The sequence below is a fragment of the Prionailurus viverrinus genome, chromosome F2, assembly GCF_022837055.1.
Source record: "Prionailurus viverrinus isolate Anna chromosome F2, UM_Priviv_1.0, whole genome shotgun sequence".
Classification (NCBI taxonomy): Eukaryota; Metazoa; Chordata; class Mammalia; order Carnivora; family Felidae; genus Prionailurus; species Prionailurus viverrinus.
The window spans coordinates 66,628,328-66,649,064 of NC_062578.1; the positions used below are offsets into that span (position 1 = coordinate 66,628,328).

The window sequence follows — 20,737 nt, forward strand, 5'->3', positions numbered from 1 at the left end:
AAGGCCTGGCTGGTTCAAGCTCAAGAAAAAAAAAGGCTCAGTAACATCATGGCCTCTGCCTTCCAGGCTCTAGGTTCTTATCTGGTTAATTCTGTAGGGTTCCAGGAGTCAGACCTGCAGGCTACAGAAATGCCGTAAGGCACACCACAACTGGATGGGGCGCCCAACTCAGTGTTCGGAAGCACACTGCTTCATTCCAACCAAAACCCAGAAACTGTGCTTCCGGGAATGAATCCTACAGCTAGTCCCAACACATGAGCTGGTCCCCTAAAACATGCTGCATTGCTGTGATTGCAAAAAACCCTGGACACTCCTACAGGCCCGAGAAATGCCTGGTCACGTAAATTAGGTAGTGTCTAAAAGAGGCAGCAGGGTAGGTATACGGAAACTTCAGACAGACGACCGTCAAGTTGTACATTTTAATTTACAATTTTTACCAATAAAAAGAATTAGTTACAAAAGGGGAAGTTCTCTATACAAAATAAGGATTTTTTTTTTTCCCCACTCATAAAGAGAATCCACTGTATGTCCTGCCTGGCCAAATCAAATCTCAACTAGCTTGCTTAGCTGAATTATTCCAAAAAGATAGGTAATCCAGACAAGATTCATAAAATCATCAGCTCTTTACACGTGTTTAAGAAGAATTTAATGAACATTCTGCCTTGAACGAAGGTATTCTAAAGAATACTTGTAACCTTTACCGAAACGACTGCTCTCAGGCAGCTGAATTGCTAAGAGAGCATATACAAGGGCCTCGAGCTCACTCGTCATGAGAATCTTCTTACGCTTACAATGAGTTTCCACTCCTGTACAATGAGGGCACATGTGACATAACAGGAATAATGGCTTTTAAAGTTTACAAGTAAATTTTATTGTGGCCACAGGTCAACAGCACAAACACACGACAGTTAAGGTTCAGAGTCTCTCCGCCTCCTTTATCGTGTAAATTAAATAAGGAGAGGTACACACAAATTTTATTAAAATCAAGCTGCTTTCAGGTCCCCACTTCCTAGTGTCACACACGTCACTGTTTTAAGGGTGGGGCAAAGCACGGTCACACTGGTAGAGCACAGTGTTTCCTGAGAAGAAACCAATCAAAATGTTCAAAGCCAAACCACTCAACACTGCTCCTAGGCCTAGCTGTCTGCTTTCAGAATAAAAACAGAAAATAAGAAACTGTGAAACACCATAGCCTTCAAAAAACTTTATTGGGGGATAAGCCTAGCTCTGATGGAAAAAGCCCCTACGGGGGGAAAAAAAAGTTGTGGGTATTTAAGCTGGTCTGATGTACATTCATGACTTCTACATTCATGGCTCAAAATAAAGACCCTCAAACACAAGTGATTCTAAAGCCATTACAACCCAAAATTATGTGATTCACTTAGATGTGCTTATATTAGCTCTTATAATATGACCTATGTACAGAGGAACTGTGTCCTCACCATTAACTGAAGCATGTGGCCATTCAAGGTGGCGGGAGAGGCAAAAAAAAAAAAAAAAAGACAATTTAAATAGGGTATAAGGTTCTCACTCCACACTATTCAATAAACATATATCCAGAATGAGAATGAAATGGAACCGATGCCCAGGTGCCTCTCAAAGAGAGCGACTCCCCGGGGCACGTGTGATTTGGAATTTCCTAGCACAACACACCCCACTACTCCGGGGACACGCAAAGCCAGCATGCCCTACATGAGACGCAAAGGGACTATCCCTCGCACAGTTTGCACCTAGGCCCCGTGCAAGACGCAGCTCCACTGAAGTTGTGATCCCCTCGCTTAAGGAAGAAAACGCCTAGCAACCACCTATGCCTCATTAACACCAATCTGTGTCCTCACGGCCTAGTGGTGCTGTTTTTTTTTTTTTTTAATAAAAAACATCTGTAGCAGTGGCAAATGGTCACAACTGACATCGGGTCCCAGCAATTCCAAAAGAGAAAGCTCTCCAACCGCTGGTCCAGTCTTTTCCCCTATTGTTATAGTTCTGCCACCAAGGGGAGAAAATGGTGGACAAGTTCTTTGAGCCCAAGCCTTGGCAAAAGTCAATAAATAAGAGAGCTTGTCAAAGGCAGAACCATCTCAGGGGCAACCTCCCCCAGCTGCAAACGTGGGGGTTGGAAAAAGAAGGAGGGAGGCAGGTGTGCAAGAAAGAGGTAAGAGTCCCTTTGCCAAGGGTTTAGTGACCCAACCCCAGATTCCCAGTTTGGTGCCAGCAGACCAGGACCTGCCATAACCCGTTATTGAGACAGAAAAGGAAGAGAAGACACCAAAAAAGAGAGTCAGTTCTGAAATTTGCACAGTCGATATTTGTTCTTCGTAGCAGTAAGGACTTGAATGAGAATCACGAAACTTGAGGAACACTTATATTTTTCTTCAGGTCTTAAAAAATTGTGTCTTGTACTCAAAGACTACATTCAGTGTGGGTCAGGTCCAACAGCGTTTGCTAGAACTCGGTGGTTAAGCACGCCCAGCACTGGGAGGAGACTTCATCTGAGCAGAGTGGCTGGTGGGCAGGCCAGAGGCCGCTCCTTCACTGGTCTCCAAGCCGAAAGCCCTGTCCCCAGTTGTGTCTCCCACCTCCGCCATTCTGATCAGCAGCCCGCCTCATGCTGGCGGGGGGCACACCGAATCCTGACACCCCTCCTCGCCTGCTGGGCAGCCAGCGGTACCTGGAGCGGGGGTAGGGGGAAACAAAGGAGAGAAGACGAGATGATCACTTCCGCACGGTGATCTGACCATTCAGCACGTCTCCCTTTCCTGCATCCCCATGGCATCTGTCACACTGAATTATATTAGTCTGGCCAATGGAAGACAATGTCTTTCTTAACTCTGCCTTTTCAGCACTTAGCTCGATGCCCGGACCACAGACTGTGCTCACTTTTCGGATTTCTTACATTTACTACGTCTCCAGCCAAATTCACACTCTAAAAAAATTCGTTTTCTGATTACAAAAGCAATTCATACGGAACAGTATAGAAACAAAAATATTACTCCCACAAGCCCAACGACCAGAAAGAACCACCTATACATAGCATTTTGATGGATCTAAATATGGATCAACCTGGATCAAAGGAGGTAACAGAAATTCACTTGCAAAGGACCAATCTGCAGCCTGCACGTTGAGGCCCACACGGCACCTCCGCCCACACCTGGGCCCCACGGCCGTCAAGGGGGACTGGAGATGCCCACTTTGTCTTGGAATCTGGGGTGTTTTTCAATTTTTGCATTTATACATTTTTGAGAGACAGAGAGAGATAGAGTGAGAGAGAGAGAGCACACGCACAAGCGGGGGAGGGGCAGAGAGAGAGGGAGACACAGAATCCGAAGCAGGCTCCAGGCTCTGAACTGTCAGCACAGAGCCCGACGCGGGGCTCGAACTCACAAACCACAAGATCATGACCCAAGCCGAAGTCAGACGTTTAACCGCTTAACCGACTGAGCCACCCAGGCGCCCCTGGGGTGTTTTTTAAATGTTCATTCCTAATCTGTCTTCTGACAGCCTTCTTTCCATCTCAAAGATAGTAGGAAAGCTGAAGTCCAAAAAGTTTACCTGACTTCCCACCTTACAGATTAATGACCTAAGAGTCCCAGAGCAGCTAAGAAAACTTAAACCCAGGTCTGTGTTCTCCATAGTCTTTCCCTTCCTTGTCTATTAGTAAACTGAGAACGTGTTTTGTTGTTTTGTTGTTGTTGTTGTTTAATGTTTATTTATTGAGAGAGAGTTAAAGGTCAAGTGGGATAGGGGTAGACACAGAATCCCAAGGAGGCTCTGCGTTGTCAGCACAGAGCCCAATGCAGGGCTCGAGCTCACAAACCACGAGATCACGACCTGAGCAGAAATCAAGAGTCGGATGCTTAACCGCCTGAGTCACCCAGGCGCCCCAAGAATGTGTTTAAACCTATTCCACTTAGATCCTAGTGTTTGAAATTTTGTGAGAAGGCAGAGGCCATCATCTGACAGCCCTGTTCAAAACCCTCACGGCACCAAGAGCAGACCGTGAGTGGTAACATGTCCACAGCAAAAAGCTTGCACAGCACGTCCGTATCATAGAACGTTTTGCTTCCACCAGGTGCTGCATAAATTCACCTCGTCTTTACCACAACCCTGTGAGCCAGGCACTACTATTACCCCATCTTGTAAATGAGAAAACCAAGGCAAGACTAAATAAAACCCTTCTAAAAAGCGAGTGTCCAGATTCCAACCCAGGCAGCCTGGTTCCAGAGTGTGTGCCTGTACCACTTACTGGACTACAGGCTTCGTGCTACAGACGGGACACACGGGGTGCGATTCAGGTGACCGCAGTTAGGGACTGGAGTCCTCATTTGTTCACATCATCCCTGACGCCTTTGTATTCCTGCCGAAACCACACAACGAACCCCTTTCACACAGAAAAATAACTACGTGCAGAAGACGATCTACTTTTCGAAATGCAATGCAGAACAGTGATAGATCTTAGAATTCTAGAACTCCCCATCTTCCCTTTTAAACAAATACGGCTTTGTTTTCAAGTCAAAACGTCTGTCCAACTCCTGACTTCTCCACATCCACGATGTTCTGGTACAATAATATTCCTCCAAAGTGTATAATGAAACAGAACACTTAAAAAGGGCTGCCTTGCTTTGCTTCTCACTGTAAGACAATATGGGAGCCATCGCCACTGCTTAGACGGATAGTGAAATTAAATGCAAGTAATTAGTACAAAAAGACACCCAATTATACATAATCAACAAAAATTTATGGTAATTTCAAAGCAGTTAGTGCTTTTGCAAGGAGCTGCATTTTGTCATCTGATCTGTATGCAAAATTTAACAGAAGGGCTTTTCCACCAACAGAGAGCGCTCAAACGGAAGGCAGGCTTTGGCATGCCACTGATTTTTGCCACTAGAATCTCACATGCTTTGTTGCCTACAACTGAGAACTATCTCCAAGCCGTGAAGTCAGAACACGGCCCCTGAAAGTAAGAGAACTGTTGGCCGCCCACCAAATGAGCAAGTTGTGTTTTAATCAATTCATCCGCCATCTGACTTGATAAACCTAGACCAAAAATCCAAACCCGCTGCTATCGTGTCCTTTGATAATCAGAAAGCAGATTGGTCATTTGTTTTTTTAGCCTGAAGGCAACTCAAGGCTCAGAAGACAAACAAGTTTCCTTTCATGCTCTTTAAAAAAAACACACACAACAAAAGTGTACTTCTCTGTTTGTATATAATACGTCACAAAAGAAGGCTTTTAAAACCCTACCCCTAAATTACAAAGGGGGTGCAGGGTGAAGGGGCCTCAAGTTTTACTGCTCACTGACCCCTTGGAAGAATGATGAATCACAAAACATTAAAACGAGCAAGATGAGAAAGGGTTTTCCTTCTTTAAAGCTTTTAAATACAAGCTATTATTGCATATCCCAGACTGGAGATTAGGTGTGATTGTCGGGCAGGCTGTGACACCCAGATGGTGATTTCACTGGTCCCTTCTTCAACAGCCTTTTGCCTCACTGACAGAATGGTCCCACTCCTGACATGCTTAAGTGTGTCAGCATCTCTTCTGGCTCGTGAAATCCCACCCTAGCCCCAACTTTAGGAACAAGGCTAAGAGCTTATATTTACCGAACACCCACTACTGTGCGGCCAATAGCCTGCCTTACCGCCCGCAGCCCGATGAGACCCGGCTTCCCCCCGGCGTACAGGCTTGCAAGTTGAAGCTCGGAGGTTTTATTAAGCAACTTCCCCAATTATCAAAACTGATGAAAGAGGGGAACGGGATTCCAACCCAAGTCTGTCTCAAAACCGAAGCTGTGCCCTCAGCCTCCTCACCTGAGTAAACCGTAGGAGCGGCAGAGAAAGAACCAGCACACATTCCCATGGTGCCTACACTCTACAAACCTCAAGTTTCTCACTTTCACTTTGAAAAGTTCCAGAAATTTTCCATTCTATAATATCTGATAGAAAAAATGTTTGGGGCGCCTGGCTGGCTCACTTGAAGAGCATGCAACTCTTGATCTCAGGGTTCAACATGCCCTATGTTAGGTGTGGTGATTACAAGGGAGGGAGGGAGGGAGGAAGGAAGGGAGGAGGGGAGGAAGGGAGGAAGAGAGGAAGGAAGGAAGCAAGAAAGGAAAGAAGGAAGGAGGAAGGAAGGAAGGAAGGAAGGAGAAAGGAAGGAAGGAAAATCAAAGGAAGAGAAGGAAGGAAGGAAGTTAGGAAGGAAGGAAGGAGAAAGGAAAGGAAAGGAAAGGAAAGGGAAGGGAAGAAAGGAAGGAAGGAAAGGGAAGGAAGGAAGGAAGGAAGGAAGGAAGGAAGGAAGGAAAGGAAGGAAGGAAAGGAAGGAAGGAAGGAAGGAAGTTAGTTAGTTAGTTTGAAACTGGCAACCAGTGAGGTAGCTTTATCCCCCTACCTCTTCTCTGGCCAAATCTTGTGTAAAATTGATGCTCTCAAAGCATATACTGTTGTCCTGTTACTGTGCCCAGCCCCCTGGCGCACTGTGGGCCGCGCTGGAGCTGCACATGGGGCCCCACCTGTTCAGCAGAGCTAGAATGTTCCCTGTGATGCCTGACTGGAGTCAGCAGCAGCCCCTAGCTAGAAGGGCTCCAAGGAGAAGACAAGGCTGTGGCTTTGATCCCTGACTTCCTGTGACTGTGGGACCAGGACAAGTCTGCTGGTTCACATTTCTCCATCAGCCGCAGAGGTAAATCCGACCCCTCGTGGAGTTTGATTAGGATGCCTAAGACACGGGTGGTGAAATAAATGACTGTGACATGAGAGAGAAAAATACTTACAGAAACTGAGGTGTAGACAGGAAATTCCTTCCTCCCAAGTCCATCGGGTATCTGAACATTAGGAAGAAATAAAGATGTCCGACAAGATTTCCAATTAGCTCATTGATCACCCTGCAAACAAAGAGGCAAATTAGTTTCAAGACATTCAAGCAGTGAAGTGAGATGTGGCCGGTTTTAACTAACAGCAAGGGAAAACAGCCTTCCTGGCGGCCCATTTCTGGTCCCGGGCAGCCCGTGGTGGCTCTACAGGGAGCCCTTTCGTGGTCTGCGTGGCAAATGCATTCTGAGGGGAAGGGGAACCAGTCCTGCTGGGGTCCGTGCTCTCCAAGGGCAGCTGCCCTCCGACATCTCTTTCAAGCCCCATCTCATCCTCAAAATCTTGTTTATGCTACTTCCTTGCCTCCAGGGTTGCAAGCTGCAAAGCTTCTGAATGCTTCAGCCATAAGTACTATATTTGCAAACCATGGGCAAATGGGAAGGCCAGCGAGAGAGAAGCGTGGGGAAGGTGGGGGGACGGTGCAGGCCTGTTCGCACATTCCTGGAGCCACCGCACTTGCCCCTCGCCTCCTGTGTCCTTGAATGTAAGACATCACAAAGATCACTTTGCGTGGCTGACCTTGTAATCCTAAAACACACACTGCCTTCGGTTTTTCCTGGCTTACGTACAGGCCCTCGAAGGTTCTATAGATCCACTCCTACTATCAAATACCCTGCGTTGTCCTCTGCGGCCACATGATTCCTGTCAGGGACAAATCAACATCTGCAGCCACTCCCGGGCTCTGCCCTTGGCAGCTTCAGCACGCTCAGAACTTGCTAGGCTCTAAACAGCGTCGGTCTGCTTAATTCACTCATTTCTGTCAATACGCTGCAGACATCAGGACCACACAGAGCGGGTATGTCAGACATATTAAGAAGAAGGACCCTCAAAATCTGTTAAAAATGGAAAATACTTTGTAGTATAAGTGGGAGTTCACAGAACAGTTGCATCTTGAGATCTTCCTTTTAAAATTCTGACTGGATACATTGAAGGTTTTCCTCTCAGCTCGAATTCCAGGCTGGAAATTTGACCCTATTTGGCTATAATTTCTGTACTATCAAACCGCTTGCAAAACTACTTCCCATCTGAGAATCTGCATTTTGATGACTGGTGAGCAGTTTTCAAGGCATTCTGGAAATGCCTCAAGAATAAAAAACATAGTAATTTCACGCATAGTTCTTAGAGGAGTCAGCCTAGACACAAAGTAGTTTCTGGTTTGCTCAATCTGGACAGTGAATCCAGAAATATTTTTCAAAAGCACATACATGGAAGTATACTGTGCCTAACGATGAGCTAACAAAATAACAATCGTTCAGTGCTAAATGTGCTTAAAGTCCCGCGATGTAATCAATTACATCAAAATGAAATTACAGTGGACCTTTGAACAACACAGATTTGAACTGCGTGGGTCCACTTGTATGTGGGTTTTTTCATGTATACAGTACAGTTCTGTAAATGTATGTTCTCTTCTTACGATTTTCTGAATAACATTTTCTTTTCCCTAACTTACTTTATTGTAAGAATACAGTATATGATACGTATAATACGTTACAACCTAAAACATGCATTAGTCGACCGCTTATGCTAGCAGCAAGGCTTTGGTCAACAGGAGACTAGGAACAGTCAACTTTTGGGGGAGTTAAAAAATATACACAGATTTCCAACTATGCAGGAGGTTGACACTCCTAATCCCCGTTGTTCAAGGTCAACTGTATTTCATAAGTCTGAGGTTCCAATGCATCGACGCTGAACTTCTTTAAAGTTTCATAAAGACTAGAGAAGACAAAGAATAATGGAAGTCTTTTAAGGATTTGTTTCCAATTAAATAAATCGAGTATTTACTTACGAGCCTCCGATGATATAGTTGAATCCAAGGATCACCCAAGGTAAATAACAGGCCTAGGAAAACGTAAACACAAACATGAATAACCACCCCTAAGAAGGACGCAGGTGCCAGGGGGCTGGCACGGGTAAGCATATACTGGTAAGAGCTTTATATAAATCCTGTGGAAAGTCACCCCCAAAATTTCTCAGACCAATCCATCAGTACTGTACTTAAAACTTCCAATCGAAAATTCGTATATTAGTAACTGGAGGGACAGAGTACTGTGCCCATGGATCAGATACAATACATGCCCTGCTGAATGAATACTAACAAACAGCTTCACAAAGGAGCTGGGTGTCCTATGGACACTCATGAAAACATGACCCATAATAGAACCACATTAAGACTCCAACTAGCAAACTGTTGCCAATGAACTAAAAATATCCCACCTTTTTAGGTTCTTCTCTTACATACTTCACAAAATTACTCGGGATTTTTATCTCATTATACACAGATACCCTGAACTAATACTCTCCCAAATGAGAAAGCTCCCCAGTTGAATTCAACATCCGAGCCTCTGTCCAGATTCAACACATCATACCAAGAGCTAAGGGAGCTACAAGGAACTTCACAAAGTAGTAAAGAAAGGGTTCTACATAAATAACTTGAAGGCAGAATGTGGTAAATATTCTGGAACATAAAGCACTGGAGAGCCCCAAGGCAAGACTAATTCCAGGCAGGAAACCCAGGAGTATGTTCAGTCCCAACTCAAATGAAGAACAGGTAGGATTTACAAGAGGAAGAAAATCAAAGATGTTACAGGTGGAAAAGTGTGGGAGAAGGAACTAACGGGAAGTGTCTGGGGGGAAAAACAAATCTGTTTTAGCTGAAGCGTAAAATAAATTAACAGGGAATGATAACAGACTTTAAAAGGAAATGCTCCCCATGAGTATCTTTCCTTCCCTCTATCATACACACAGACACAAGACTGTTCAGGGACACATGCCTAAGGGGCCAAGAAGGAACAGTCAGCAAAGGAAGGATTCCAGGTGGGCTAAAGAAACGCAGGGCACTGACCAGGGGACTGAGCAGGGGAGGGGGGCTTGCCTATGGTATGTTGCTCTGCAGTGACCTCTTCTGGACGAGTCAGAAAGTGCACCTCTTGGATGAAGAGGGATTTCTGTGGAGACGAACGAAAAGGAAACTTTTCCAACTAGGTCAAAGTACCTTAAATCGTGTTCCAAACCAAAATGATACAATCATGTCTCTGTTCAGCTGGGCCCAGACATAAAGTACGGACATGATCAGAGGAATCATCAGCAACTGCAAAAGAAGTCAACGTGTAAACACAAGGCTCCAGAGGCACTTCAGAGGCTTACCGTGAATCTACCAGGTTGGGTTTTTTTGTTTTTGTTTTTGTTTTTGTTTTAACCTCTCCCCTCCAAACAAATTCTCACATGGCTATTCAAAAACCAAAAATAAATTCAATCATCAGAATTACAAATTGATCCTTTTAGTTAGTCAATTATACAAAGCATGCTACAAAATCCTGGAATAAAATCCAACAGAATTATTTAAGATGGATTCAGAAATATCAGAATCAAGCTCGGGTACTTGAGAAAAGGAGGCAGTAGGGACGCCTGGGTGGCTCAGTCGGTTAAGCGTCGGACTTCAGCTCAGGTCATGATCTTGCAGTTGGTGAGTTTGAGCCCCCACGTCAGGCTCTGTGCTGACATTTCGGAACCTGAAGCCTCTTCAGATTCTGCGTGTGTGTGTGTGTGTGTGTGTCTGCCCCTCCCCCGCTTGTGCACTGTCCCTCTCCTCTCTCAAAAATAAACATTAAAAAAAAAAAGAAGGCAGTAAAGCTTTACTTACTGTATATTCTCAACTTAAAAAGTACATATCCATATAATGCATAGAAAATACTGGAAAACCATCATTCTCAATGCACAAACATAACGAAGAACCCAGAAATGAGCAAGGAAAGTAATGGTTTAGATAATTCATGTAAGACCTTCAAAGAAGTTCTAATTCTATAACTGCAAAATGCAATTTAAGTTTCTCTCAAAGGCCATGAATAAGTAAATCTGAAACATGTAAAAGGGCAGTTTCAAGGGACACTTACCTGCATGTCCATTGCTAAGCCAGTAATCTTGGTTTATAAAGTTAAAGATCAGATACAAACAAAGCAATCGCACCTAGTATAAGTTCATTTCATTCCTGTGTTCTGAAAGAAAACACTTTTCTTATAGTTCAAACTGTTTAAAACATTCCAGAATCCCAAGTTATCGAATACTCTCCATTATGAATATTCTATTAGACTATAGGATGTCACGGAAATGTGAGAATTTAACTGCTTTGGCCCACGACTCAGTTGGCCCTCTTGCATCCTCTTTGCCTTGCCCTGCATTTTAGCACCTCTTCTCCAGTGGGAAGATGACGATACCTGTGCCCTGAAACAAATAATGATTCTACTCACATTCAGGGCTCCACAGCATGGCTGAGGTCCAAAACAATTTTTTTTTCTTCCCTTAAAGGAGGGGAAAGGGCATCCAAAGTGCCACATGTCCTGGCTCCCGGCCAAGCTTCAATGGCAGCTAAGCCCCAAAGCAATTCTGAGCTCACCAGCTCCGCACAGACTGAGCCATCGTACCCTTTCTGCTGCTCTCACCATCTGTAAAGGTCCGCAGCTGGAAGGCTGCTGGCAGCGGGGGCTGAAATGCAGCAGAGACATGCTGTGGCCCTTCCCAGAGCCGGCTCCCCCTGGATGGACTGAATGACTATGTAGGCCCCGAAGACGAGGACGGCAATGAAATCAGAAAAGGCTGCTGGCTGTAAATTAACTTTCTCATAAGGAGCACAGATTCCAAAAGCTGTCTCATGGCACGGAATCTCTCTGCTGCAGTCAACGAGCTGTCACACATGAGAACACAGAGAACTGGGAACAAGAGGGACAGCAATACAGTTGAAGCAAATGTGGAAAACCCCACCAAGGCAATGGCAAGAGAATGCACCACTCAAGGGCCGTATGATTGACTACGGCTCTCAAAGCGAACTTTAATTATTCTTAATTATGAACTGTAGTAAACAAAGATGCAAATGCTATCATTTGAACTGCTGTACACAATACCGTCTACTTTCCCAAACCTGAAAATAAAATGGTTTCTTTCTGGCCCAAAGTCACAGACTAAAGGATACCACGATGCAAATCCAGTTAAAAAGGAGCATGAATAAATAGTCTGCAGGCCTCCCATCAAAAGCTCCTAGAAACAAAAATAAGCCAAATGTCACGGTCCAGAATTTCAGAACAAAGTGATTTCTATGTAGAGAAATGCTTCAAAAAATTCTAGAGAAAGCCAAAATGAGAATATTTTTAAACTTCTCCTCCCAAAAAAAAAGGAAAATTTTTAAAATACCTAAAGCCATGTCTTCCAATAAAGCCCTGAACTACAGTCAACTGAGTGAGGCTAATCTGTGTTCTCCTAACCGAATTCCAGTAAGTACCATCCTCCAACTACCACAAGCTGTAAGACCCGCAGGGAGGGCAGTTGGTTCCACGGCCAGTGAGCTCCCATCCCCTGAAGGCTTCACAACTAGTCGGCCTCTCCTTCCTGGCTCTCCTCGTGGCCCGATGACACATCTGTGATCACTTGTCTCCCTCCTCCCTCTGCGAGACCATAAGCTCTGATACTGGAGGGACCCCATCTGTCTGGCCTGCCACTGTGTCTCCAGCAAGACTATGCTGGGAGAATCTTACTGTTGTTGTTATTATTAGATGCACACACACACACACACACACACACACACACACACACACACACACTCACACACTCTCACTTAGTCTGACACTGGGCTTTCTTGAGAAGATTCAGTCTCCTTCTTCTGGCTTACATTCTAGCAAGGGAAAACAATGCTGGCGGAGGGGAAGAGTGAGGGCATGGCCAAACCTTCCCATAGACTCTGATTCTTCACCTTCAGACCACATCCGGGAGGTAAAAGGGAAAGACCTATACCCCCTTTTTACCGATGAGGAAATAAAGTTACGTGACCTGGATCACATGGCTTGTTAGAAGCAGGGTGAAATGTAATTACTAGTCCAGTGCCCTTGTCACCACACCAAACGCCAGGCTCCGTCTTATTCCCGGACCGAACAATCAACACTGGCCCTGCTCTCCCTTCTAAGGGTGAGCCCTCATGCCTTCAGGTGGGAGACCAGAAGAGAGGCAGAGACCACACACAAATGACTGTAAGGTCATTCTAGCTCAAACAGCTACCTTCCCTCCCCTCCACACCCCCTCATAATCGCATGATATGTAGTCAGTTAAAAAAAAAAAAAAATCCTCTGTCTCTCTCTCTCTCTCTGTTTCAAAAATAAATAAAAACATTAAAAAAAATTTTTTTTAAAGGACGGGGGGTGCTCCTGGGTGGCTCAGTCGGTTAAGCATCCGACTTCAGTTCAGGTCATGATCTCACAGTCCGTGAGTCCGAGCCCTGCGTCAGGCTCTGTGCTGACAGCTCAGGGCCTGGAGCCTGCCTTAGATTCTGTGTCTCCCTCTCTCTCTGCCTCTCCCCTGCTCGTGCTCTGTCTCTCTCTGTCTCAAAAATAAATAAAAACATTAAAAAAAAGTTTTGTTTTGTTTTTTTAATTTTTTTTTTTTCAACGTTTATTTATTTTGGGGACAGAGAGAGAGCATGAACAGGGGAGGGGCAGAGAGAGAGGGAGACACAGAATCGGAAACAGGCTCCAGGCTCTGAGCCATCAGCCCAGAGCCCGATGCGGGGCTCGAACTCACGGACCGTGAGATCGTGACCTGGCTGAAGTCGGTCGCTTAACCAACTGCGCCATCCAGGCGCCCCTTGTTTTTTTTTTTTTTTAATCCTAACAAGTCTCCAAAAGACAGGGAAAAAATTCTATCTAAAAGAAAAAAAGTTTCCAGCAAAAGTCTCTCCTTCTTTCCCTAATTTCTCCCCTGGTGTCTCAAAGGCACACTTTAGCCACAGTGTTAAGGAAGCTCAATGATGGGGATCCCTATGGTGAATCAAAGCTAATTTCCAAATTTTAGTAAAATTTGCTTTTCTTTTCTTTTTTTTTTTTTTTTAATTTTTTTTTTTCAACGTTTATTTATTTTTGGGACAGAGAGAGACAGAGCATGAACGGGGGAGGGGCAGAGAGAGAGGGACACACAGAATCGGAAACAGGCTCCAGGCTCCGAGCCATCAGCCCAGAGCCTGACGCGGGGCTCGAACTCCCGGACCGCGAGATCGTGACCTGGCTGAAGTCGGACGCTCAACCGACTGCGCCACCCAGGCGCCCCTCTTTTTTTTTTAAGTAGGCTCCACGTCCAGTGTGGAGCTTGAACCCGTGATCCCAAGATCAAGAGTCGCATGCTCTACCAACTGAGCTAGCCAGGTGCTCCTGTTGACTTTGTGATTCGGAAGCATTCTTCGGATTGAATACTTAAGCTATTGTAATCACATAAATTACAATACTATATTATTTGGCAAGTGTGCAACTGGGAATTTATAAAGTAAGTGGTCTCAAACTGCAGTCTTCCAGTTCAAATCAGAAACCTTATAAATAAGCCAACACTGCTGTATATTTCATTGACTCAGGTAGGAAAACATGCAGGTGGCAAACACATTGTCAGGCTGTTACCGTGAGGCTGTATGGTGGAGGGAAGACTGGAATCAATGAACCAGGGCTCCAGTCCCAGACATGTTATCTCAAATAGCTTTGTGACCTTTGGGGCATGTCACCACCTCTCCAGACCATTGTTTTCTCATTGTGCAATCTTATTTTAAATGGGCAGGTCTCAAAAGTTCCTCTCAACATGAGGGTTCAGAACCGCATTATTCATAACAGTGAAAAACGAATACAAGTCAAATGTCTATCAACTGATGAGTGGAAAAACACGGGGCTTGTGGGTGGCTCCGTGGGTTAAGCATCCTACTCTTGGTTTCGGCTCAGGTCATGATCTCAGTTTTGTGAGTTCAAGCCCCACGTCAGACTCTGCACTGACAGCACAGTGATTCTCTCTCTGCTTCTCCCTGACTCGCACTATCTCTCAAAACAAATAAACTTAAAAAAAAAAAAATGGAAAAATAACCATATAAGGGAATCTCATTTGGCAATAAAAAGGAATGAGGTACTAACACATGCTACATGGAAGAATCTTGAAAACACTAAGTGAAAGAAGCCAGTTACAAAAGATCACCTATTGTATGGTGCTGCCTATAAGAAATGTAGAGAATGGGCAAATCTAAAAAGGCAGAAAGTAGATCAGTGGTTGCCTAAAAGCTTAAGGGGACGACCAGGTTGAATGGAAATGGGGAATGGCCGTTAATGGGCACAGGGTTTCTTCTTGTGGAGACGACGTATTCTCAAGTTAATTATAGTGATGATTGCACAAATCTATGAATACCCACTAAATTGTCCACTTTAAATGGGTGGAACTGTATAGTATTTGAATTATATATCAATAAAACTTGAAATAGTACCTCTCAGCTCTAGAATTTCAAAATGCTCAGTAAGGAATGGGGGAAGCTTAAAAGAATTAAAGCAAATGAAAGAGATCAATGGGCTAATAATCCTACAGATTGATCTTCAGTGTTATTCAGGTATTACAAATTAGTTACATTACCTGACTAGATAGGAGGGGTGGGTAAGTGGGTTCCAGGGCCTCAAGTAACGGAGAGAAACAACTTACAAATAAAATATGGTCATGGCATTATTGCAATTTAGGCTTCATAACGGCATTAGGATTATTTTTAAGTCCTTGAATTTCAGAGATAAATATTAGAAAATTTACAGATGAAATGATATCATGTCTGGTATCATTTGCTTCAAATAATCAGGGGTGGGAGGACAGACATGAATAGAGATCAAATAAGATCAGCTAGGAGATAACAGTTCAAGGCGAGGAGTAGTTACAAAGGGGTTCTTGCAGGCAGGTGGACACATACTACAACACGGGTAAGACTTGAGAACATTCTAAGTGAAAGATGCCTGTCACAGAAGGACTCATAAAGTGTCCCAAATAGGCAAATCCGTATGCAGAGAAAGTAGCTCAGTGCTGGCCAGGAGCTTAGAGAAAGGGGGGGATGGGAGATAGAGAGTAACTGCTTTGGGTTTCGGGGGCAATGAAGATGTACTGAATTAGACAGTGGTTGGTAGCGGCTGAGTAACGAGACCAGAGCCCACAGAACTGTACACTTTAAAATGGCTAAAACAGGGGCGCCTGGGGGGCTCAGTGGGTTAAGCATCTGGCTTCGGCTCAGGTCATGATCTCACCGTTCGTGAGTTCGAGCCCCCCATCAGGCTCTGCGCCAACAGCTCAGAGCCTGGAGCCTGCTTCCGATTCTGTGTCTCCCTCTCTCTCTGTCCCTCCCCCACTCGTGCTCTCTCTCTTAGACAATGAACAAATGCTTAAAAAAAAATTTTTTGTAACGGTTAAAACAGTCACTTTTACGTTCTGTGAATTTCATCTCAACAAAAAGGAAAACAAAGGTTCATTAACCTTTCTCACTACTTTTGTGTACATTTGAGTTTTTTCTGTAACAAAATTTTGAAAAACTAGTCGTGGATCATCCACACTTAGAATTTCCTACTGATATAAAATAATACTACTCCAATAGCTCAATCCTCAATGAAATTACACCAGGGGGTAGAATGCTACAGCATTACTAGCAAGTTCAACTGGGACAGGGGAGAATAAAAATCACATATGCTGGGGGCTTTAGGTCCAAGCCCCCTGCTGTGGTCGCGAGACTGTGGGTCAGTTTCACCTCCGCCAAGCCACTTTCCTTCCCTGAACCTCCTCTTTTTCCTCCGTAAAACTAAGGGGATGGGCTAGGTCCCTTCCGGTGGTAAGAGGCGATGACCTGACACTTAATGTAGTGATTTGTTTTGAAAAAGCACCTTGTGCAAATGCCAATTTAAGGAAAACACATTTGACACCAATGCCCATCCTTCTACTTCCCTACAGTTATGAGACTGATTCTCAATTCTCAAACTGACTTAGATTTAAGGGTGGTTCAGAATTCTCTACCCTGAGCTAACAGCCAGCAGGTTTATAAGGTCTCTGGAGTTGGCCAACCTTTTCAAAATCATTTAGGCTTCATAAAACTTTGTTCACATTTTGACCCAGCAGCATCAATTTACTGCTCTCAGGATAAGCAACTCAGAACAGCACACGAGGTATTGTACAAAGGAAATAACAATACCGAGAAACTTTTAAGAAAAGATTTTTGTAAAAAAACCAAACAAACAAAAAAACTTACCCATAACACCATATGGGCAGTCCTATCTAATAAACTACCATATTATTAAATCCCAGTTATATATTTCAAAAGTGAGTAATTCAATCACAGAGAATAACTTAAGGCTTTCATAGCATGAAGAAGTGTTTTTCAACCCCAGTCTGAGAGATATATACACTTCAGCCCAGTTGACATTTAAGGACAAGGACTGGGGCACCTGGGTCACTCAGTCAGTTAAATGTCCGACTCTTGATCTCAGAGTTGTGAGTTCAAGCCCCACAGTGGGCTCCAAACGGAGTGTGAAGTCAACTTAAAAAATAAATCAAATAAAGGACAAATGAGTGCCATGTGACAGAAATGGGTGAGAAGTCAAATTTAAGTGAGAGGCACACAAGTCAGCCACTAAGGACAAGGTAGGGACAAGATGTATTAAGCTCTGGTCTTTCATTTTTTTTCACCTATAAAATGGTGACACTGTTACTTATGCTTCATGATGATGTCGTGAGGATTAAAAATCAAATAAACTAAGTGCCTAGTACAGTCCTGGCACAGTTACTACTGAGCATTTACTATCATTATGCCATTTCCTTACAAGCTAACTGCCCTCAGAATTCTTCCAAAAAGTAACTGGTAAATTAGAACTGGTGAATTAGAAACAAATCTTAAGACAACTATGGACAACATACCTGTTTCAAGACGTGTAGAATACTGATATAAGAAATATAAATTGACCAAATAAAGAAATCCAGTTCCTGGACCCACAGGGAAATAAAAGGTGGCAGTGATTGGCCTCCAAATCTGTCCGGATCAAAACAGACACAGTGGTTAGTTTCTCCAAGCCTGGTTAATTTTTTTTTTTTTTTTAACTCAACAAAATTCACCCTTGCAAAACATTCTCCTCTGTGATGAAAGCAACCAAAGGGATACCACCAATATAATTCAAGAACACTGAAGGAAAGCTCCCATCAGCTACCATCATACCAATCTGCAAAGCGATGGAATAAAATCATGTAATATAAGCAATAAATATTCCTAAGCAAGTTGAAAAAAATCAATACTAAGAAAATATATGGTTAGTCTTTACTGGGAGAAGGGCCATAGTTAAGCCTGTCAAAAATGAATTATAAAGACAGGCTCCAACAGCACAGTAATATCTCCTTTTGGGAGAAAGAATATACCAGGGTGACAAACCTTACCAAAAAATGTCATTTTCAAAAGGTAGAAGTAAAATAGAAATGTTTTTATTCAAATCACTGTGCTATTTAGGCAATATGGATATATGACTTTACAACTGTCCCATCCCCTCAACACACACACACACACACACACACACACACACACTTACCAAAAAGTCTACAATGAGAAGGAAGCCTTCCTCCTGACCTTCATCTCCTGATTCCCTTTCCATCAACAACAATCAGTTTCTTGTATTTCTTTCAATAACATTATGTGTTACTACTGTTCATTCTTTTTCATCCTACCTTGTATTGCATGGTTCTATGCCTTGTTTAAGTCCCTTGACAAAATATTTTTATTGGCTGTAAAGTATTCCTTTTATGTGAAGGTCCAAAATTTGTTTAAACCGTTACAAGGCCACGGTTGAATATTCTCGAATATCCTCTTTATACACTTACATACAGGATCAAATCCTGTGAGTTAATCTGCTAAATTAACAGACTTCGGCATTTAATTTTGGTAGACATTGCCAAATGCTTACAAAAATGTTTAACCAACTCCTATACTTACTCCTAAAATGTACATTAATGCCCGTCTTCTCTCCACGCCGTCACCATTTAGTGTGTATTTACGAACTGTTTTTAAAACTTTAGCACTTCCTTTCTTCATTTTCCTGCCAGATTTGCATGTCTTTATATATTATGGAAATTCCCCTTTCTCATTGTTGCAAATATTTTCTGGCCATTCATCTATGCTTTTACGGTATTCTTGCCATATTTTGACATGTAAAAGTGTAATTTAAGGTAGGCAAATGTATCTGTCGGGTGTACTTGGATGCTCAGGTAGCTCACAAGCTACGTCTCCACTTAAGAATATCAAAATGTTCACAGTCCTACCGTGGCACATTCATGTTTGTGGCACATTCATGTTCGTCTCAGGAGTAAGGAAGATAACCTACTTCTTTTTCTAGGTGCTCACTCAGCTTTCCCAATCCCATTTACAGAGTAACCCATACTTTCTCCATTCATTTGAAACACTACTTTCTTTCTTGTTTTCTTTTTAAATATTTTTTAATGTTTATTTTTGAGAGAGAGACAGAGTGCGAGCCAGGCAGGGGTAGAGAGAGAGGGAGACACAGAATCCGAAGCAGGCTCCAGGCTCGGAGCTGTCAGCACAGAGCCTGACATGGGGCTCGAAATCGTGAACCACGAGATCATGACCTTAAGCTGAAGTCAGACACTTAACCAATCGAGCCACCCAGGTGTTCCGAAAAGCTATTTTCATTATCTATTTATTTCCTTTTATATTAAAATCTATTATTATATTAAAATGCTATCCTGTTTGGGACTGAATTCCCCTATCAATATCAAGCTATTTTAATGTCTAGTTTTATAATATGTAACAATATCTGGTAAAGTGATATGATTGAATAATCCCCCTCCTGTTTTTCTTCCACATTTGTCATGATTTTCTTGGCTGGTCTCAACATTTTATTTTCTCAAAAGAACTAGAATCAGCATCTTTATTATATCAATGTGATAACCATTCCCAGCCAGGAAGAAGCCTTTCACAGCTTTTAGAAGTTTTCTATTGAGCTATGCTTTCTAGCTCTAATACCAAACCACCAAAGCCGAATTACCTTACTGTTTGTAGTGTTAGCTGGATTACTTTATTGTTTGTAATAGATTTGAAAACTGAGCCTCTTGGGCTTTCAAAGTATACAACTCTATCTGTAAATAAAATTTTGTATCTCATTCCATTGTGGTCTAATTCACTGGCTAGTACCCCCCGAACAACCTTAAATAATAATAGTGGTTGAAGTAGACGACCTTCCCAGTCCTTCGGAAATGCCAGCATAATGCTGGCTTTTGCCTGGAGAGCTATGTGTCTCGCTTGGCAAGCATGTAAGACACCCCCCCCCCCCACCCCAGCATCCAGATGTTCTCGGTAGTGGGTCATGTGAAGAAGCAAAGAGTGAGCACGAGGGAGGGGTGGTCTGGTCTTGGGAAAACGACTAAAGTCCGAGAGAACTACAAGAGCACTGAACAGGTACTGCTGACAGTGTGGGTGTGGCTGGAATGGGGGACACTGGCTGTGGCGCCTGGCTGGACACAGAGCTGCCACGTTACATCCTCCGAGTACAGGAATGTAGCCCTCAAGGCTCCGTTCCCTGCGGAAGAAAACGCGCTTTATAAAAACACCCAGAAGAGTGACTTTGCAAGAACCCTCTATTACACCAGTAAAACAAAGTAAGTTAAAACTCATGTGGATTTATTTACAACTTTAACATAGACGCATCATTTAACGGAAAAGATTTGAGGACTGTGAGTGAGTTCTCACCAGAAGTGATTTGAGAACACCAAGATGTTAAGTGTTTGGCTTACAAGCTATCACTTCCGGGCCTCAATTTCCATCTGTAAAAGGGGAATGATAGACTAATACTTGCCCTATTCTGATGGGTGGTTTAAAAAAAAAAAAAAAAGTGTGCTATTCTGCTCATTTACATGCACTGACTCAGGGGGCGGATTTTACAGATGAAGAACAGAAATGAGGAAAGGTTAAATAATAGCTAGCAGGTGGGGGAGGTAGAATTTTATCCCAGACAGCTTGACTCCAGAGTTTATGACACAAAACCCCTGTTTTTACAATGTCTCTCACAAGTGGCATCATT

The 20,737-nt window shown here is 43.4% G+C and overlaps 1 protein-coding gene across 2 annotated transcripts in view; it reads right to left on the minus strand.

Annotated features, from left to right (window-relative positions):
* The window catches only part of DERL1 (derlin 1), a 39,174-nt gene that overhangs the window by 10,622 nt on the left and 7,815 nt on the right, over positions 1 to 20,737 (minus strand). The window contains exons 2-8 of one of the 2 annotated variants that reach the window (XM_047842591.1): positions 17,577 to 17,688; positions 11,830 to 11,894; positions 10,757 to 10,783; positions 9,859 to 9,954; positions 8,653 to 8,705; positions 6,770 to 6,880; positions 630 to 2,668 (exon numbers count right to left, since the gene is read on the minus strand). In XM_047842591.1, coding sequence (XP_047698547.1) covers positions 2,530 to 2,668; positions 6,770 to 6,880; positions 8,653 to 8,705; positions 9,859 to 9,954; positions 10,757 to 10,783; positions 11,830 to 11,894; positions 17,577 to 17,688 — 603 coding nt within the window. In that variant the 3' untranslated portion in view covers positions 630 to 2,529. Of the gene's footprint in view, positions 1 to 629; positions 2,669 to 6,748; positions 6,881 to 8,652; positions 8,706 to 9,858; positions 9,955 to 10,756; positions 10,784 to 11,829; positions 11,895 to 17,576; positions 17,689 to 20,737 lie in introns of those variants that run through there. The other variant, XM_047842592.1, reaches the window with a different exon arrangement.